Genomic DNA, 21673 nt, shown 5'->3' with positions numbered 1-21673 from the left:
ATTAGAAATGCCACCAGCATTTCGCTACAAGCAAAGTAGGCCCAGCCATATACTCACTCTCTTGGGGCAGCGTTTTATCTTCTCCTCAGTGTCTTTCAGAGCCAGGGCATATTCATTCACATCATCTGATACTCCAACCATCTGCAGGGATAAGACATTAGGAAAGAGGTGCTCTGGATGGGAATCTGCTTATAAGGACTGATCAGGACTCACCTTCCCCAGCTGTTGGTGCACACTCAGATTATACATCATCACAGCTCCATCCAAGATCTCCAGCAGAGAGTTCTCAGTGATGGGAAGTTCAGCCTCCTCTAGGGGTCTTCCTAGAAGCAGGCCCTCATTCCCATGATGCCCTTCAACTGCAATAGAAGAAAAAATTGCAATCTCATTCCAGCAGTGAGCATGTCATCTTACTGACAAAGATGGGTCATCATATCTTTAAATGCTATAACACGTGATGATTGTAAACCAAACAGGCCAATATCACTCTGTATAATACAGCCAGCGTTCAGTTGATGAATAAGCAGACTCATTGTTTGTTGGCTGATTGTGGCTGACAGCTGATAGCACAAAATGCATGAATGATCCAGCACGGTTTGCACAGCCTGGCTGCTTGGATGATTGTGCCTTGTGAATTGCTGATCACAGAGATCGATGCTAATTTACATACAGGATTGGGACATTCAACATGACCTTTAAACAGTATAGAATACTCACCTGACACACCTCTCCCCACCCCCATTTCCTTGTAACTTACTATCATCTTCCGTGCGCTGCTCTACACTGAGGCTTCGCACTTTGACTTTTTCCAGGGCTCCAAGCGGCCGTCGTGGGTTCATCAAACTCACTGCTGCAGTGCTCAAGAACCGGTTAGCTCTCCCTAGAGTTGGTGAGCTCAGCCAGCTGGGTCGGGCCAATGCCCCACCAATAGCTAGTGCAGCGGAGGCCCTCTGAATTGGGAAGAAAGATTCATAGATTCATTGTGGTTGGGCAGAAGACTTATACGTTGAGCTCCAGTCAGTCTATTCACCCTCACTCACCTGGGCAGTTGTGCTTGCAGACTCATCCTCCTCCTCCAGGTCATCCATAGTGACTGCCTGCAACTCAGAGGGGTCAATTACTATGTTAGCCTTGGAGGCAAGGTCATCTAAAAAGTAAACAAAAGTAATGAGTAGGATGTCCCAGACCACAACAGGAAGACCCATGTTCTACACTCCCACCTTTTAGCGTCTTTCGTAGATGAGATAGAAGCCCCCCAAGCCTCTGTAGATCAAAGTAATCCACTTTCCCATTGTAAAAGAGTTGGGGTGGCACATATGCTTCTGTAGGGAATATAGCACAAGATGAGAATTGATATAACGAAAATGTACTACAAAACACATCAATGTACCCAGAGCCTCATCATACCCTCACTGCAAAGTGCCGACTGACATCGGGCCTGGTAGTCATCCCAGCAGGATCTTAGGGCAGTGATGAGACGGTGCAGGAAACACACCATGTACTCTGGGGGGCACAAAACGGTTGGGTTCTGTGGGAAGAGGCTAGAATCAGAACTCCAATGATACCTAGACTGCCATTATTAGATTAAGAGATGTCAGACATTCCTCCCTGATGATAGGCAGACACTGTTTATAACATAGAAATGACCTTTACAGCCATTATGATGGTGAGAGATACCTGGCAATGCTAATGATGATGTGTTCAGTCTGCTTTCTCAGAGATATTTATATAACTTTATTCGCCTAGACTAGGTGACAGCATCTTATACAAGAAAAAGGAAAGGACATGCTCTACTCACCCCTCTGTTACTGGCATTTTCCTGGAGAAACTTTCTAAACTTGTTGAGAAATATGTACCGAGATGCCTCACCCTGCAGAGACATAGTAACCTTTTAGAGTCTGTGATATGGAACATTTGATCAGTACACCACATGATCAGCCATTCTGGCCGATAATCGTAGGTCGTGTTTAAAGGCAACGATAAGCAGACATGACCTATGAAAACGATCACTATGGCAATGGTCTGCTGCCATTGCTCTATTGAATGGGCCACCCCCACTTGATGTCTGTGTGTTTAATAGCTCAGACAGCAAGCAGAAAACGAGAAAGAGCGATGACCTGATAAGAAGGAAGCAAGCGCCGACCTTACACATTGTGCCGTGTAATACAGTCCTTAGGCTGGAGCTTTAGTCTCTCCCTTGGTGTAGGTAGGGACATGGCAGAACACACTCACCCCTCCTTTGTCCTTGTTGTTTAGCAAAAGTCTCAAAATCTGAACCTGCAGCTCTTCCACCACTGAAATATAAATACAGAAATGAATTTACCCAACAAGAAACTGACTGGAATTGTTAATCATCAGCCACTACCTTCAATCCTCTTCTTCAATCTCATGCATCCCCTCTCATATGCTCTCCTCCTCAGCCGCTCCTCACCGCTCTCCTCTGTTGGGTCCTTGATTTCTTTTCCCTTAAAAAGAACAATTACTAACTTTTTTAGCCTCATACATGTAGAAATAAGTGCAATCAGACAATGAACCACATCCAAAAAATACAGAGCAAGAACAGAAATCAATGACTAATGTTGCCTTTACGCAGAGAGATTTATCTGACAGATCTTTGAAGCCAAAGCCAGGAACAGACTATAAACAGAGAACAGGTCATAAAGGAAAGACAGATTTCTCCTCTTTTCAAATCCATTCCTGGCTTTGGCTTCCAAAATCTGTCAGATAAATCTCTGTGTAAAGGCTACCCTAACTTCCACTGATAATGAATTGCTGCATGAGGGGAATATGTGTCCAAGATGTGATGTTTAAAGCAGTTGCTCACCTCTTTGTTGAAGCGGTTTGGCCACCATGTGGTCGGAATCAGCTCCTGCAGTCCGGCCTCCTCCACCCGCAATGGGCTCTTAATGAAGAAAAAGACGACTGATCGAAGGACATCAAATCTACAGTTCAAAAAACTAAGGAAGAACCAACAAGCTTCTATCAAGATAGTGGAGAGCACTGAACATACACATGCAAGCATTAGCACCCTGATGCATATACAAATAAAACACCTATTCCTGAATGCTTCAAGCCCCATCATAGGATATTCTCTAAATTTCTCAGAGTCCCTTTACAGAAACATCAGTAATACAGGCTGGAATCTAAATACTACACATTACACAGAGAGCAGAGACAAGGATACAGAACATTGCTGAGTAGATATTTCCGTGACTTTTCATGCCTTAGAATTGCAATAGTAAGACGCAGGTAATGGATCTGTGTAAACAAGATGGCAGGTTACTGTGCATGAAAGTCACATTATCCCTCTGTGACAGTGCTACAGCTCTTAGCCAGGTACCTGCAGTCCTAGGTCAGGCACTATAGGTGAGAAGCGATACGCTCGGAGTAGAGACATCATCAGCTGCTTGAGAAACTCGTGGATTTCATAGTCCTACAGGGACATAAAAAGAGGTGCTTAGTAAATAAATGCAGCAAACCGCCTCTAGAGGGCATACTAACTGCTAACACTTCTCTCATTACCCACTCAATGAAAGCCTTTAAAGGTGTACTCCAGAGATGTAAAAAAAGTGTTATTTTTTTGCCAGCACATTGCCTTATTATAGTTATATTACTTTGTACCCCCTCCTCCATCCTTATATACAGAACACAGGGGAAAGAGGCTGCCTGACACAATTTCGATGTCTGGCAGTCTCTGCAGAGGGAGCAGTGATCGCCAAATATTTTGGCAAATACATTCACTTGGCAAACTTGCATCATACTCCTGATATGCTGTGTGTGTACATAATTAATATATATATTATACACACATATAGCAGGGGTAGGATGCAAGTTAGCCTAGTACATGTATTTACAAAAATATAAAAAATTTCACAATTTTCACAAGTTTAACTATAGTAGTTAAAATGGGAATATCCTTTAACCACCAGGACCTCCACCTTCCCCACTAAAGGGCACACAAAGTAGCTCCTAGAAGTAAAAGAGTTTGCCCTCTGGTGCCACCAATTGGAGGCAGTATCACTGTGAATCCGTTTGGCTCTTATAAATCGTCCCGATTAGCGCTCGGTGGAATAGAGAAAACGATCAGCCGATGATTGTGTCATCGTCTGATCGTTTATTTAGGCCCAAACCTAAAATCATCGGTCACCCACAGCGCATTGCTGCGTGGAATAGCAACCGCGATTTGAGCAGCATACATTACCTAGCAGGGCTTCTCCTCCGCTCCGTCTTCATCCCGGGTCCAAAGCGCAGCAGCAGCTTCGGTGCAGTCTGACTGAGCTGTCAGACCGCTCAGCCAATCACAGGCCGGGACTGCCGCGGCCAGTGATTGGCTGAGTGGTCTGACAGCTCAGTCAGGCCGCTCCGGTGTTGATGCTGCGAGCGGGACGGGGATGAAGACGGAGCGAAGGAGAAGCCCTGCTAGGTAATGTATGCTGCAAGGGGTTCCAAGGACATCGGTAACAACGTCCCTGTAGCCCTCACTAAATGATCATCGGGCCATGGAATAGGCCCAGTAAACGAGCGCCGATCTAGCAGATCGGCGCTCGTTTACATTATTGATCGGCCCGTGGAATAGGGCCCTTAGTCCCACTACATGGGAACATACTCACCTCCATCAGCAGCCACATGAGGTCCAGGAGATGTTGAATGAGGGGGTGTTCCCCAACAGCTCCCCCGCCCTCCAGAATCCCAAGTAGAAAGTTCATTAGGACATCCTCCACTAGATAAACCTTACACTGCAGAGAAAAGCAGAGTCATAAGATAAGGGAGTTCCTGGCATCAGAGCATTTAAACATGTAAATATATCAGTGGGCACCAATGAGCCAGCACGCACCTGTAATATGTAGAATATTTACACCCACAATTAAATTAATGGAACTTAAAAGTTAGGCTGCATTCCCACGTTCCGTGATCCTGACGGATCACGGACGTGGAATGCATGTACCGGAGTCTGTAATTAGATGCTGGGAGCGGTGGAGACTGTATTCATAAGCGCCGCGCTGTAGCAACAGCACCGCGCGGCTGATTCATTACAGCGCGGCGCTTATGAATACAGTCTCCCCCGCTCCCAGCATCTAATTACAGATGCTGTCCGGGCGCGGGGGGACTCCGGTACATGCATTCCACGTCCGTGATCCGTCAGGATCACGGAACGTGGGAATGCAGCCTTATTCTGTCAGATGTAATTCAGGTTCTGTTGACATTAATACATTAGGTTAAGGAGACACATGATACCACTCATATCTGTCTGTGCTTCCAAAACATAGAAAAATGCTTCTATTTCTCTGGTGCAAAGTGTCAAACAGGCATTCCCAAGCCCCTAAAGTGTTTAGGGCTGTAATGCTTCCTTTCCTATATGTGACTGACAGTCAACTGGAAGCTGAGCCCTGTTCGGAAATCTTGCATAATTCATATGCATAGCCCTAAAACAAGATTTGGAGGTTGACCTCTGACCGTCAATCAAGGAGGAACAGAGATTGCAGGGGGGGGGAGAGATATTCCAGCCTTTAGCACTTCAGGAGCTTGGGAAAGCATCTCTGACACTTTGCACCAGACCAAAGAAATTAATTTCTCCATGGTACAGAAGCACAGACTGATATATGAAAGGTATCAGGTATCTAATTGCTCTAATAGCTATCTAACAGCATGAGCAGTCTGGAGAATCAATTTCATCTGCCAGATTCCCATAATGGTGGAATTTCACTGTAAACACATAATAGCAAGTAACAACATGGCAGCACCCTACATGTTATCCCCGGGTTCTGTCCAGAAAGAGAAAGTAGACTTACCATTAATGGGGCAAAGTGGTTGAATATGTGTGCCAGTGTAATGAGGACAGTCGGCTCTCCCTGCAGCTGCCATGTAGCAGGGTCCTTGTCTAGCAACCTCCCCTCCTGTCAGATAAACCATGAAAAGATTTTATTAGATTTTCCTCTCTACATGATACACACAACAGCTATGGTGAAGCATGTGATGATCCCCTCCAAATAATATGTAGTTGATGTCACCATGTCATGTGACCTGTCAGTCACTGTCAGTCAGTGCTGTATGCAGAGGTGGTTCAGTTCACCCCGGTTTAACAATTTCTGCATCAATGTATAACATCTTTGTAATAGATATTTACCTGCGAATCTATCCCAGTGCTTAGGACATTTTTTAGGTACCCCAGCAGCCTCTGGGCCTTGAGTAGATCAACAGTGGGAGGATCCTGTAGGGGACGGTATCCTTCCACCGGATATGTAAGGTGGATCATTAAGGAAAAATTAAAAGGGCCGGCACAGCCTCCTGTACATAAAGTTCAACTACTGTACAATGAAACTTACTGCTACTTTGTTAAAAAAAATGTGTGATTATTTTTATCAGATAATTTTTATTATTAAAAGGGGTTGTCCACTTGATTTTTCTTTCAAATCGAGTGGTGTCAGAAAGTTATATAGATTTGTAATTTATTTCTATTAAAAAATCATAATGGGAAGCCTTGAGATTTTTTTTTTATTGAAGTGAATTACAAATGTATAAAACTTCCTCACACCACTTGATTTGAAAGAAAAAGATTTTCACTGGACAACCCCTTTATTTTTGTGCATTTTTACAAAAAAATAAAAATAAAACAAAAAAATGATTCCATGTATTTTGTTCCATGTATTTCTACATGTCCATTCTGCACCAATGTAATAGCATACTCAATGCAATGGCTAGATTACAAAAGCATGTCATAATACTAATTAAAAGCATTCATAATACTATTAATTAACACACATTAGTGGAGCGGTAATACTCAACACATAGAAGAGCTACAACAAGCAGCTCCAACAAAAATAATGTATCACGGGAGAAGAAAAAACCTGGTTTAAAATAGTACATTGCCCAGCTACTGTGTGTTCATAAAGAATACAGTGATAAAGGACTTATTGTAGCTTCACACATACCGTATTGCAGCAGGTTTGATGGTGCAGATCTAAATAACTGAACATAGCTTCAAATCTGCTGCAGATCCTTTATGAGTGAACGCACTCTTAATCAAGGGTACCCTTGGGAACTATGGAAGTCTCCTTCCTTATACAAATATTTCACATTTAGAGTAACGGCTAGCCATCTGATTAAGGAAACGCTGCATGCGGTTTCTAATAACATTCCCTTAATATCCTACTCAGCAGTCCCGGGGTATCTACCCATCTACCCCAAATTCTTTCAAACTTTGCCATACATTTCCTCTTAATGTAGACAATCCAGCCTTATCAAATTATTCATCTTGTCAATAAACTCCTGAGTTATGGGAGGTTTTGTCTGAATCCACCGGGAAGCTATCACCTTGCATGTCTGATATACTATACACTCTATAGCCAATACTGTATATCCAGTACACATATGGTATCACAGCGGAGTTGATGGTGCGAATCTGCAGCAGATTTGATCTTAATAACTGAACACAGCATTAAATCTGCACCATCAAACCTGCTGCGGATCTGCTCCAGATCTGCTGCGGATTCTGTGTATGTGAATGCACCCTAATACCACATTTGAGGCTATCCTAACAGGTGTTAATCTTTTCTGAGCTTGACAGGCGTTACCTTAACTGCAAATATAAAAAAATACAAAAAAAAAACACGCATTTGGCAAATTATGAGGCACACAGCTGATCATAGGAGAAATTTGTGTTCTAATTGAGTCCTTTTGTATTTTTTATTTTAACCATTTAATTCTGTTATAGGTCTTTGTAAATGCAACCCCTGTATTGTGAAAAAAAAAAAGCACTGCGGAATCTGTTGGCGCTTATCATGAGTCCAGTCCACAAGGCTGAAATCACCCTCAGTATCAGCACACATCTCTCTTATGCCCTTACAGCTGGTTACCATGTATCAGACTGTGTGAATACTGTCTACACTGATACATTGGAAAGCTGTTGGTGATTTTACAGTATGACTCTTTGAGGACTCCTAGTTTATTGGAACTTTTCTAACTGTCCAAGTAACTGCACTATCCACAGTGAAGGATATCGTAGAGGACGGGATCCGAAATTAAATGCTACAGACTCCTTGAAAGAAAGGCTGATAGCAGGAAAGTACGCCATGCCAGATCCCCGGGAGATATCACTGAAAGCAGTGCCCAGACTCACACCATTCCTGTGAAGACAGAAGAGTGGTAAGTAGCTGGGCAGTCATTAGTATGGGGCTCTCACCAGATACCGGTGTCTTCTTACAGGCAGAAGGAGATGGTTCCTTCATCCAGGTCTATGAGGCAGCTGACAATGTCCCCGGCCGCCCAGGACTGAGGAAACAGATTAGGATCACACACAGATTACAAGCTTGAGCAGCACCCTATTACCTCCATATACACACATTCTAAGCTCTTACCTTCCCATAGTTGGTAGTAGTCACGTTCCATTTTCGGACCCTGTTCCCATCATAGGCATAAGAATCGGGTGTGTCACCAACCCCCTCCTGTGTGATATGAGAAGGAACATTGTCACCTGCCCACATAGAACTCTCACTTTCCTTGACACCACTGAGGCACAGTATCTGGGGCTTACCTCCTGGTTGAAGCGGCAGCTCAGGGTGCACCAACCAATCTGCATGAGGCCCTGTGAAGAGATCAGTACCTCATACAGCCACTTCCCTGAAGATATAAGAAAAATAAGCAGATTGAAAATTAATTCATAACCTTGCGACATGTATAACTGGGACCCCCCTCCCCCCCCCAAAAAAAAAGATAGTACAGTCCTATATTATAAAGTTGTATAACAGAGAGCTGTAACCTTTGGCTACCCAGAAGTTTCAAGCATGTATTTCAGGTGTTTAGGCTATAAGAACATAATAGGAGTAATATGACAATTATAGGATAGCCACAGGCCGCAGACCTCTGTAGTATCCAATTAATTGTCTATTGAACAGATAAACGTTAACCCCTTCAGTCAATCAGCTTACTTAGCTGGTGTGTACTGTACAACGAACAGCTGCTTCACACTTTGCTCTTTCCACAGGTCTTACCCTTAAAAACACAGGTTGTTGCTCTGATGGAGCTGAAGTTGCTGTGTCCAATCACCTGCAGGCAAAGAACCATGTTAGCCACCAAAGATCAGTGAAGAGGGGATCCACGTGCAGACAAAAAACATGTACTCACCCCCAGAAGATCATCATCAACTAATAACAACCCTTCAAAGCCGCTAGTGTGATCCAGAACAACCGTGGAGGGTCCGAGACGCCCGTCCACAATCTGGTCTGTAGCTGGAGAGAGAAGAGGGAAACATGTCAGCCAATCAAGTGTTGGAGAATGTCAACTTTGCACTAGGAGACTGACCGACTAACAGGTGTCAGGCTAAGGTTAGGGAACAATACACTCCATAGACATAGAACTACAGAATAACCTTTGTCTGCCTGCAGCCACAGCTAGGGAACTTAACTTACATACACATATATGCTGCTAGTTTTGAGGTTAATTGGCGCTTTTTGAAACCTGTTTTCATTGCGTTCCCAATGCCGGTAGCAATAGACTAATCCTGTATCAGGAGTAAGGGAGCTGAGGATTTATGGGTTTGTCTTGTACAATTATATCATAGATTCCAGTTAAGTCATACCCCACACCAGACGTGCGACTGTGGCTCTTACCTGCATTCTCCTCAGTCTCCACTGTGGACAGTAGACGCTCAAGTCGCACCTCCAGATTCTGGAAAGTGAGAGGTTTTCTGTGTGGAGACCCAGAGAAGAGACATAGTAAGTACTATGTACAGAAGTGCCTCTCATGAGTGCCATGTTATAACTTTCAAATGGACTGAGAAGCAACTAGACCAGACACATTATAAAATGGAGGCTGTCTGGACACGAGGCAGGGAAAGTGGCTTCAGATATTATTACAGCGCATTTACCCGAAAATAAAAATAAGTTAGGTGTAAAAAGATGGTGACAACAATATGTCTTCCGAAAGTTCAGCTTTCTGTAACTCTGTGGCAAGTCTAAATAGTCTAAATATAATGCAAAAAGGAACTAGTAGTTCGCAAGTCGGCATATTCTTATAAAACAGAAGAGGGTAACAAGGTGGCTGTGGGCAGCAAGGGGTTAAGAGGACACAGGGAGGAGCAGATTTCTGTAACTGGAGTAGAGGATTAGACACTGTAGGTTATTTATAGAGGAGCCAACATCCTCTCCTGGGAGCAGAACTGCTATAGGATTATAAAGTACAGGTGGAGCAGCTGCCAATCTCTATGAACATACAAGACACTTCGTCTCATATTCAGTCATGAGGCCACAGCCCTAAGAAGAAGGAACCCCATCATGAGGAAACAGTACAAGAGTCAAGACGGAGGGCACAGGTTTATCCAGGATTAAAAAAAAAAAAAAAAACACACAAAACTAAAACGTAGTTGCTTTCTTCCTAAAACAGCGCCACACCAGTCCCCAGGTTGTGTGTGATATTACAACTCGGCTAAATTCACTTCAATAGAAATTACCTTTAATGACTAGAGATGAGCGAACCGGGTTCGAGTCGATCCGCACCCGAACGTTCGGCATTTGATTAGTGGTGGCTGCTGAACTTGGATAAAGCTCTAAGGTTGTCTGAAAAACATGGATACAGCCAATGACTTTATCCATGTTTTCCACATAGCCTTAGGGCTTTATCCAACTTCAGCAGCCACCGCTAATCAAATGCCGAACGTTCGGGTGCGGATCGACTCGAGCATGCTCGAGGTTTGCTCATCTCTGTTAATGACATAAAAACTGCAAAACCCTTTAGGGGCACATATCTAAATGTTCATCAGTAAAACATACAAAGCTATAACTAGAATTATATGTATACAGTGGTGCCTTGGATTAAGAGCATAATTTGTTCTGGGACCATGCTTGTAATCCAAATCCACTCTTAAAGCAAAGCAAATTTTCCCATAAGAAATCACTGATATGCAGACAATTGGTTCCACACCACAAAAATAATGATTTTTTTTTATCCTCAATAACATGTAGACAGATGTGACAGACAAACAATGAGAAACAGCTGAATACGTGATATTATAAGTTCCTGTACAGTATAGCAATCAGCATGTGGAGTATAATGTATAGTAACCGCATAAACCTGATAACACAGCAGCAGTTTGTAGATAGAGAATGGAGATGCAAATCACCACAATGCAGTTGTGTAGTACACATGACAGCAATAGGGAAGGGGGGGGGGGGGGGTGTTCAGCATGGACCAATCAGGAAGTGAGAATCACAGAACTGTGCAGGAGGACAGTGAAAGAAACTTTTCTATACAGCAGTATGAATGGCTGAGTGTGATTGCAGGCAAATTATAGCAGCAGTGTGTATAGCTGAGTACAAGTGCAGGCACATTATCGCAGCACTGTGTATAGCAGAGAGTAAGTACTGGCACATTATTGCAGGAATAAAGAGGATGGGAAACACAGGGGCTGAGAGAGACTGCAGGGAGCATGAAGGAATGAGCAGGGCAGATGTGGGCACATACATGCAGCACTCTCTGTCCGGGGAGAGAGGGGTTACAGCTATGAAGAGATTACCTCCACAGTCCTGTCCCCCGAGTACAGTGCTGAAGACCCCACTATGCAGACCATACCCCTCCCCCACTCACCCTCGCACCCAGTACAGGGAGCTCTTAAAGGGGTAGTCCAGCGGGGAGTAGGTGGCTGAGGGAAACGACGTCCACTCACCTCCCCAATTCCAGCGGCGGGTCCCACATCGTGGCGCTCCGGTCCCCAGCCACTTCCTGGTGTCTGACGCGGGCCCGAGACTTGACGTCTCAGGTCCGCTCAGCCAGTCAGTGACAGAGGCGGGATCCGTTTCAAATCCGCTCAGATCCCACCTCTGTCACTGACTTGCTGAGCAGACCTGAGACGTATCGTTTCGGGCCCGCGTCAGACACCAGGAAGCAGGCGGGAACCGGGGACCGGAGCGCAGGGATGCGGGACCCGCCGCTGGAACCGGGGAGGAGGTGGCTGAGGGAAACTACGTCCACTCATCTCCCCGGTTCCAGCGGCGGGTCCCAGGAAAAAAAATCCCCCCCCCCCGCCAGAGTACCCCTTTAAAGCAAAGCTCTTAAACCAAGTCACAATTTTGAAAAACTGGGCTCTTCTTGCAAAACGCTCTTAAACCAAGGTACCACTGTATATTAATAATCATCTGACCACACCCCTAACTCTGACCAATTATCAGCCAACTAAATTTGGAGCAAATGCCAGTATGTGACCCTTGTACACTCATGCAGGGCAGCACCTAACCATGATATCTAACATCATCCTCAATCCTTTTTTACCTCAGTTACCGTGAACTTAGCTGGGCAGTTTATTGGGACAGGTACTAAAGAAACCAGACATGCTCGGTCGGCAGGTTCAGCCTTCATACATATTAGACATGTGCGCACTGAACATGCTGACTGATATATATGGGGCATTCCATCTTTCCCCTAACAGATAATGTCTGGGGTAAAGGCCATAACAAGGCACAACTTTGAGAAGGAAGCCAGCACAGTCCTGTCAGGTTAGTGCTCACTTCCTCCTCATTCCCGCTATTACACGCACAGACAGTGAGCGGGAGGGGCCGCAGGGAGCTAAGGATCTTCCAGGCAGCCCACTGAAGTCAGCAACAGTCTGCTGCCCCACTCCCTATTACACGCAGCGTTGTGCAGTAGACCACCGCTGACATGAGGCCGTGTTAAAAAACCACAATTCACTGACATTGTGCACGTTGGCTGATTACAGTCTTTTAACATGCAAACGATTACAACAAACAATTATCTGGCAATTACCGCCAATAATAGTTTGGTGTAATAGGGCCTTAGCAAAAATATGGCAAGTTCAACTTCAACTGCCATATTCTTTTGTTCTCAGGGAGATAAGCTGGCAGGTACATGCCCACTAACTATAAGTATATAGGTGCATCCCAACTGATAGCAAATGTTGCGGAAAAGAAGGATCCAGTAGTTTAATTTTAACATACCTGAACCTTTAATCGTCATGGTAGATAAACCACTACTAGGGGTTTCTAGTGGCAGCTTTCTCCCCCCTGAGAACACATGTACGCTCAGCCAATCTGAGCATGCAATTGTATTGGGGTAAGGGCACCTGTCAGCCAAACAATTAGCCACCAGTAACCCAAAGTGTAGGGACTTTAGCTGAAAAGGCGGCACTCAGGGTACGTGCTCAGATGTGACGGAAGGTGTAAACCAGTCACCCAGCCTTGTTCCGAATATTTAGATATAGGCTGGTGGCAGAACATTTGTTCCAGGTGTCCTGGCTACCAATCTCTATTCACTTCATGTTCTTCTAGGCTGTGGGTACAGTTACCTGTATGTGGCTCCATGTTGTGCTTTGTCACTGCCCGGGAATATTCTGTGCAGGTACTGACTCAGTAGCCTCTCATTTACAATCCCTGAAACAAAAGAAACATCAAGGACACAGAGACCACTAGACAGAAAACATGAGAACTAGCATTGTAAGGAGCAGTTATCTCAGGGGCCACGCGCAACACAAGAAAGTAGTATAAACCTGGAGTCCAGGACAGGAGATACACCTGTGCTGCTCTAATATTTTGCTTACACAGTTTTATCAACCCTTGTACACTGTAACAAACCCTCAGCTGTAAGGATCAATTCATACTGCGTTTTAAACCTTCTGGTGAAGAGAAACATTGAGTGGACTCCTGAATATAACTCTAATTTAAAGTTGCAATGTACTCCACAATGTACCCCACAGCCCCTCTGAGTGTTAAGACCCATGGAAGCTCTGAAGATGTTACTGGCTATATACGATAATATCCGTAAATAGACAGCGACATCACTGGAGCTTCCTAAGGATTCTGTTAGATCAGGGATGGGGAACCTTTGGCCCAAAGCTGTCCAGGCATGATGGGAGTTATAGTTTCCCCATCTCTGTTTTAGAAGGAGGACTGAAGGTTCCCCATCTTTGTTTTAGATGGATGCCCATGATGAGTGACATATCTGATTTTAAGGGCTTTTCAAATTTCTTATCCCCTGTCCACAGATTTCAGGAGGTCTGTCAGCTGGGAAACCCCTAACATTCTTCATAACATGGAGTGCTGCCAAAGATAGCCGAGTACCAAACTAGGACTACCACTTTAAAGGATCAGAGGAATGGAATATAGTAATGCTACTATGCTTTTCCATACTTCATTTCTGTGGTATATTCACCAATACCAGCCAGATGGTGGCTGCTGTCTATGGAAACATGATGGCAGGGGGACACAGAGGGACACAGGGCACCGGAAGGACACTGAGCATCCCCCTGCCATCATCCTCTCCAGCAGCCACAGCCCGCACAGCTCTAGGAGTCAGGTCGTGACATCACCATTTTATCCAGGAAGTGAAGCCTTGATGCAGTGGTAAGTGCAGGGAAAAAAGCACTTTATAAGCATTTCCCGTAATAAGTGTATATTGGTGATTTGTATAACTTTTAGAGGGCAATACAATACTTTAATAAAAATTTTCACTGGACAGATTTTCACAACAGCAGCATAGATTTATCTTCTGCTCTGGACTCATCGGGTTTATGTGATACACTGTAACAACTCCTCAGCTATGTAAATGTTCATATTCACTGACAGTCAGCAAATGACATGAGTGACTATATCAGCCTTTGGATGCTGAGAAGCACCTGTCACAGTGTTCAATGACAGCTCCCCCCTTACAGAGGATTCTGTACACACAGTGTGCGTTACCTGTTACTTTGGTCTTCTCCGGCTCAGTGGATAGTCGGTAATTCCTTCTAGTCAGCGATGGCCCCCCAGAGCCCCTGGAAGCCATCACCCTGAGGAAAACATCAGCATTACTATCAGCAGACACACAAGGGGCATAGAGGGTCACACATGACAGTGGTCTCTGCATGAACTGCCCCATGTGACACTGACAGCCCCTTAATACACTCTCTATAGGACAGGGCACAGTCCTCACCAGTCCCTCCCACACACCCTGTTACTTGTGTGTGGCTGGCACATTAGTGGCACCAGTCACAACCCCTGATGCTATTTACCTACTCCCCCAATGCAATGGCTAACCCCCCTGTATGCACAGTGATGAGGAACAATGTAACAGGTGTGAGGGAACAGTAATGGCTGCACGCAATATGAGGGAGACACCATGTAGCAGCAGCTGCTCTCACACACATATACTGCGACTCACTACAAGGGGCAGCAGAGCCCAGCGCCCCCCGGGTGACTCACCCTCTCCAGGGTCAACCAGCGCTATGTTCTCCACAAGACAGGTCTGACCCCACCCCCTTCCCCAATCCCCGCCCCTCCGTTCACTTCCTGTTCGATGTTTTTATTTTTTTTTTCAACTAGCTTTATTCATCTTGTGCACTTGACAAAAAACGTATCTGTGCGTTTCTCACCATACATCTCACCCGTTGGGGCCGTGCCAGGTGCTCGTAGCTGCTGTAGATATAGACGGTTGTACGGTGTGTGGATACACAGGCTCCAAACTAGTTCTTGTAGTTCTACAACCAATTCACCCCTGAACATATTGAATGAGTCGGAACACTGCGCTATATGTAGATGTGAGGAGGCTATGCGCCCCAAAAGATGTCACAGCTTTGTGTACCTCCTTTACTGCGGTCATCCCCCCATCCTGCAGCAATCCAGCTGTAAAGACTACAGCAACCATGGGAAGTTGTACTAATACAGTAGCTGGGGAGCCACAGCTTGCAAAATGCTGCTTCTTTGGTTTGCACTTCTTATCTTATATTTCCTTTAACCCCTTAAGGACCGGGGCAATTTTGATTTTTGCGTTTTCGTTTTTTCCTCCTTGTGCATAAAAGGCCATAGCAGTTGCATTTTTTCACCTAGAAACCCACATGAGCCCTTATTTTTTGCGCCACTAATTGTACTTTGCAATGACAGGCTGAATTTTTGCTGAAAGTAGACTGCAAAAGCAGGAAAAAATTCAATGTGTGGTGAAATTGAAAAAAAAACCCACATTTTGTGTTTTTAGTGGATATGTGTTTTTACGCCGTTCGCCCTGGGGTAAAACTGACTTGTTATATATGTTTCACAAGTCGTTACGATTAAAACGATATATAACATGTATAACTTTTCTTGTATCTGATGGCCTGTAAAAAAATAAAACCATTGTTTACAAATATACGTTCCTTAACCCTTTGAGGACCAGGCCCAAAATGACCCAGTGGACCGTGCAAATTTTGATCTTAGTGTTTTCGTTTTTCCCTCCTCCCCTTCTAAGAGCTCTAGCACTCTCAGTTTTCTATCTACAAGCCATGTAAGTGCTTGTTTTTTTACAGGAATAGTTGTACTTTGTAATGGCGTCATTCATTTTACCATAACATGTATGATGGAATCCCAAATATATTATTTATGAAGATATAAATAGGTGAAATCATAAAAAAGAATGCAATATGGTAATGTTTGGGGGGTTCCTGTGTCTACGTAATGCACTATATGGTAACAGCGACATGATACTATTATTCTATAGGTCAGTCCGAACACAACCATATGCAGGTTACACAGATTCTCCAATGTTATATATGTATTTTTTTTTTTTATGAAATCCTTTTTTTTGGCAATTAAATATTAATAAAATGGGCCTATTGTGACGCTTATAACGGTTTTATTTTTTCACCTACGGGGCTGTATGGGGTGTCATTTCCGCCATGATCTCTAGTTTTTATTAATACCATATTTGTGAAGATCGGACGTTTTGATCACTTTTTATTGATTTTTTTAAATATATAATGTAACATAAAATCGGTAATCTGCGCACTTTTTCCCCTCTTTTCGTGTACGCCGTTTACCGATCACAATGACGCTTGTTATATTTTAATAGATCGGACAATTACGCACACTTTGGTATATTATATGTTTATCTATTTATTTATTTTTATATGTTTTATTTATATAATGGGAAAGGGGGGTGATTTAGACTTTTATTGGGGGAGGGGTTTTGGGGTAGTGTAATAGTGTTTTGAACTTTTTTTTTTTTTACACATTTGAAGTCCCTTTGGGGGACTTGTACATACACTAGTTTGATTTTTACACTGACCATTGCTATGCCATAGACATAGCATTGATCAGTGTTATCGGCGATCTGCTCATTGAGCCTGCCTGTGCAGGCTCAGTGTAGCAGATCGCCGATCGGACCGCATGGAGGCAGGTAAGAGACCTCCGGCAGTCCGTTTCAACGATCGGGACCCCCGCAGTCACACTGCGGGGGTCCCGATCGGTAAGTGACAAGGGACTCCCCCTGTCACTTACACTTAAACGCCATGGTCGCGCGGCGTTTAAGGGGTTAATGACACGCGGCAGCGCGATCGCTGCAGCGTGTCATTACCGGTGAGGTCCCGGCTGCTGTTTGCAGCCGGCCCCCACCTGCTATGAAGCACGCTCCGCTCTGGAGCGCGCTTCATAGCGGGAGAAACACCCAGGACGTAGGGTTACGTCATGGGTCGTCTGGGGACAGACTTCCATGACGTAACCCTACGTCCAGGGTCGTCTAGGGGTTAAAATCGCTCCATTCCCAGGCTTATAGCACTTTTATCCTTTGGTCTATGGGGCTGTGTGAGGTGTAATTTTTTTGTGCCATGATGTGTTCTTTCTATCGGTACCTTGATTGCGCATATACGACTTTTTGATCGCTTTTTATTAACATTTTTCTGGATTTGATGCGACCAAAAATGTGCAATTTTGCACTTTGGGATTTTTTTGCGCTGATGCCGTTTACCGTGCGAGATCAGGAATGTGATTAATTAATAGTTCGGGCGATTACGCATGCGGTGATACCAAACATGTTTGTTTGTTTATTTATTTATTTATTTACTTTTATTAATAACCTGGGAAAAGGGGGGTGGTTCAGACTTTTATTAGGGGAGGGGGCTTTTTATTAATAACAACACTTTTTTTTTACTTTTACACTTATACTAGAAGCCCCCCTGGGGGACTTCTAGTATAAGTGCACTGATCTCTCATAGAGATCTCTGCAGCATACATATGCTGCAGAGATCCATGAGATAGGCACTCGTTTACTTCCGGCTGACGGAAGGCGGCTGCCGGGGACGGCGCCATCTTGGAGCGGTCCCCGGCCGGCTTCATTTACGGAGATCGCTCCTCCGGGATAACATCCCGGAGGAGCGATCTCCCCACTAGACACCAGGGATGACGCTGCGTCCGGTAATCGGATGCAGCTGTCAACTTTGACAGCTGCATCCGATTACTGTATTAGCGGGCACGGCGATCGGACTGTGCCCGCTAATACCTGCGGTCCCGGGCTACAAGCGGCACCCGGGACCGCCGCGGTTCAGAGCGCGGCCGCCGCGCGGCCCCGCTCTAAACGTCCTTACCGACCGCAGGGCGTAAATATACGCCCGCAGTCGTTAAGGGGTTAAGAAAGTAGCTCCACCCAGTTGTCAATCACTACAGGTTAGGGGCCCCCATAAAACTTAACGTGAACTTAGCCTATGCAGAGACGAGTAGGCAGCTGAATCCTATGGCTGTAGCACAGTATACATCAGGATACATTTTGGACAGTATTGAGACATAGGCTGGATTCACACACAGTATATTTCAGTCAACCAGGAGTGGATTGAAAACGAATCTGTTCACAAACTGTTGAAATTGAGTGAATGGCCACCATATAACGGTAAATAACTGCCATTATGTCAATAATATTATTATTTTAAATAACAGCAAATATTTGCCATTAAATGGCGGCCATCCACTCAATTTCAACATTGTGTGAGCAGATCCTTTCTGTGTTTTCAATCCACTCCTGGTTTTGGTTGCAATATGAGGACCACAATACTGACTGAAATATACTTTGTGTGAACCCAGCCTTACGCTGTATTGGCCACTATTTGAGACACTTGGCCTTTTACGGTTGGACCTCCGATGTGTGGAAATTATACATGTGACCCTGAAGCGCAGCATCAAATCAAGTGAGCAACTGATCTTGTGGATCAGTTTCAGCGTAAATCTATATGAGGCCTCCTTCACATAATTGTATATTTTTATCAGTATACTGTTAGTTATTACAGACAGTATATAACCTATTGATCTCTATAGAGCAATGCACACAACAGGTTTTTCCATGCTCCATATATTTTAGACTGTCACTGTTATTGTAACTTTCAAAATCTAAATCAACAGGTGATGTGATATAAAGCAAGTTTACACTTTACATTAATTATTGTCTTCTTTTCCCAACCATTGCAAATTGCAAACATGCTTTTCCTTGGCCCTGTCAGTGGCACAATATTGGGTATTCCTGCCTCTGTGTGCTAGCAGGATAAAAGGAATATTTAAAGGAGAAATTCAGCCAACATTTTTAATAAAGTATTGTATTGCCCCCCCCCCCCAAGATATACAAATTACCAATAGAAACTTATTACAGGAGATGCACATGAAGTGCTCTTTTCCCTGCGCTTACTAGTGCATTAAGTCTTGTAGTCCTGCTAAAATTGTGACATCACGACCCGCTGTAACTCCCAGAACTGTGTGGTGGCTGCTGGAGAGGATGATGGCAGGACTGGGCACTGGACTCTGCAACTGAGGACCAAAGTGTGTGACCAAGGCAACTGTGTGCCCAGCAGCTGCTGCCTCTGGCACAGTTGTGGTGCTGGTATCCTCTTCCACTGGGAAAATACTATTGCCAGTCTCACAGTGTGGCAGTGTTCCCTTCTGCCCCGGGGTATGCTCAATGTCCCTCTGGCGCCTTTGTCCCAGCGACCCATGTCCCTTAGTCTCCTGGCGCCCTGTGCCGTGTTTTCCATGACAACTAAAAAAAAAAAAAAATTTCTTTATATCACATCTAAGGTTGATTTAGATTTTGAAAATTATAACGACAGTGAAACTTTACTACAGGAGTAAGCACCTTCCCCTTAGGCTATATTTGCTATAGACTTTAGAATCAAGAACTTCTGGAATTTACCAGGGCCTACTCTACTCAGGCTGTGGCAACTACTCGGTCAGACAGATCTTTAGAATAGATCTGTCAGTCTGCTTCTTAGTCAACTCCTAGGACCGTTTTTCTTCACTATTGGATCAGATCCTTAATTTCTGTGGAGGAATCCTTTCCTAGTTCTGTACTCAGTTCAGTAATGCATGATGCTCTCCCATAGGGGGTTTATGTGGTAAATCCCTGTTCTGCCGTTGATTGGACGTATGGGAATATTGCATATGAAATGCTAATGATTTTTCCCTTAGTCCATCAGCAGCACAAGCTTCCTGCCCTTATTATGTTTTCTTGTATGTTATAGTTAACTCACTGTTGAAGGGAAGTAATCACCATATATTGTTTATATTGCCTAGGAGTAGGTGCTTACACCTGTATTAATTAGCCTGTACTATTAAATATTCCTTTTGTCCTGCTAGCACACAGGAACTAGAATACCCTATTATTGTAACAAAGTAGAGGAGACAAAATCCAGCATTCACCACTCTTCATTAGTAGTAATAGACTTTATTCTTTATCCTTTGCAATGCAGGGATAGGAAGGGTTAGGTTGCAGGACACGTTTCCTGAGGCTACGGCTGTTTTAGGCATTCTGCACACCCCTGGTCGGAAGAAGGGCTTAACGCCTGAAATGGCTGTAGCCTTAGGAGACACGTTCTGCACCATACCCCATCCCTTCCCTGCATTGCCACCGATACGGAATAAAGTCTATGCATACTAATGAAAAGATTGACTTCTGGAATTTGTATCCTTTACTTTGTTACATTTTTTGCCATCTTTTTTCATTTTTGCCATCTTCTATCTAAGCTTTACTTGCATAGAAACTGAATAAGGGACAACACGTTAGCATTTAAAATTTAATCTTATTTCACATCCCCTGTTGTTTTAGCTCTTGAAAGTCCAGTCTGCACACATAAAAATAGCTTATGCACTTATGCTAACTGTATTTGTTCAACAAATGGGTCTATGTCAATGGGTCCTCAAAAAAATGAGAACGGCATACAGACTCTGTATGCTAACCATATTTGCGTATCGTTTACCTGGCAACTCCAGGTTGTGGCATCATTACAATCATTTCATTTTTATGTAAACACATTTCCCTTTTGTTTGCAGATCCACAAATATGGATTCAATACTTATAATTTTGTCTAGCAAACCTCAGCTGAAAAAACGAGATAGTCCTCCAACTGATGTGTACAATGTACAACGTATGGTTCCTTAGCATAGATAGAGTATATGGGGTCATTCATGCGTTCTGTGCACAGTCCACAATTATGTACAACTAGAAAATGTACCCGGCGCTGCCTGGGTTTAAAGTGTCAGTGTGTTAATTAGATTTGTTCTAAGGTGCCCAGGAGGCCAAGCTAAAGGTATTGTTTCATCTGAGTTAATCAGTGGAATTAGTGTATACCTGTAGTTGGAGGGGTTCTGTATACCCACAATTTATAGTTTTTAGGGGTCTCGCATATCTGTAGTGCATAGTTGGGGGGCTGTATACCTATAGTGTATAGTTGAGGGAGGTCCTGTATACCTGCAGTGTACAGTTGGTGACGGTCCTGTATACCTGTACTGTATAGTTTGGGGGTCCTGTATACCTGTAGTATATAGTTGGTGCTGTATACCTGTAATGTATAGTTGGTGGAGGTCTTGTATACCTGTAGTTTATAGTTTGAGGGTCCTGGATACCTGTAGTGTATAATTGGTGGAGGTCTTGTATACCTGTAGTATATAGTTGGGGGGTCCTGTATACCTGTAGT

The 21673-nt window shown here is 44.1% G+C and overlaps 1 protein-coding gene across 3 annotated transcripts in view; it reads right to left on the bottom strand.

The window, feature by feature from the left end:
* RNF123 (ring finger protein 123) overlaps nucleotides 1–21466 on the bottom strand; it is a 38549-nt gene extending 17083 nt beyond the window's left edge. The window contains exons 1-25 of one of the 3 annotated variants that reach the window (XM_069966502.1): nucleotides 21448–21466; nucleotides 14679–14767; nucleotides 13289–13373; nucleotides 9606–9682; nucleotides 9121–9224; nucleotides 8988–9042; nucleotides 8531–8616; nucleotides 8355–8441; nucleotides 8201–8268; nucleotides 7998–8123; nucleotides 6125–6239; nucleotides 5790–5894; nucleotides 4611–4736; nucleotides 3341–3433; nucleotides 3185–3258; nucleotides 2825–2942; nucleotides 2366–2465; nucleotides 2233–2294; nucleotides 1799–1870; nucleotides 1408–1528; nucleotides 1221–1322; nucleotides 1041–1147; nucleotides 758–950; nucleotides 214–359; nucleotides 58–141 (exon numbers count right to left, since the gene is read on the bottom strand). In XM_069966502.1, the coding sequence (XP_069822603.1) occupies nucleotides 58–141; nucleotides 214–359; nucleotides 758–950; nucleotides 1041–1147; nucleotides 1221–1322; nucleotides 1408–1528; nucleotides 1799–1870; nucleotides 2233–2294; nucleotides 2366–2465; nucleotides 2825–2942; nucleotides 3185–3258; nucleotides 3341–3433; nucleotides 4611–4736; nucleotides 5790–5894; nucleotides 6125–6239; nucleotides 7998–8123; nucleotides 8201–8268; nucleotides 8355–8441; nucleotides 8531–8616; nucleotides 8988–9042; nucleotides 9121–9224; nucleotides 9606–9682; nucleotides 13289–13373; nucleotides 14679–14763 (2391 nt within the window). In that variant the 5' untranslated portion in view covers nucleotides 14764–14767; nucleotides 21448–21466. Of the gene's footprint in view, nucleotides 1–57; nucleotides 142–213; nucleotides 360–757; nucleotides 951–1040; nucleotides 1148–1220; nucleotides 1323–1407; nucleotides 1529–1798; nucleotides 1871–2232; nucleotides 2295–2365; nucleotides 2466–2824; nucleotides 2943–3184; nucleotides 3259–3340; nucleotides 3434–4610; nucleotides 4737–5789; nucleotides 5895–6124; nucleotides 6240–7997; nucleotides 8124–8200; nucleotides 8269–8354; nucleotides 8442–8530; nucleotides 8617–8987; nucleotides 9043–9120; nucleotides 9225–9605; nucleotides 9683–13288; nucleotides 13374–14678; nucleotides 14768–15138; nucleotides 15236–21447 lie in introns of those variants that run through there. The other 2 variants (XM_069966500.1, XM_069966501.1) reach the window with 2 other exon arrangements.
* Nucleotides 21467–21673: the final 207 nt, after the last annotated feature.

The sequence above is a fragment of the Dendropsophus ebraccatus genome, chromosome 4 (assembly GCF_027789765.1).
Source record: "Dendropsophus ebraccatus isolate aDenEbr1 chromosome 4, aDenEbr1.pat, whole genome shotgun sequence".
Taxonomy (NCBI): domain Eukaryota; kingdom Metazoa; phylum Chordata; class Amphibia; order Anura; family Hylidae; genus Dendropsophus; species Dendropsophus ebraccatus.
This window is presented reverse-complemented; position numbering and strand designations above follow the sequence as displayed.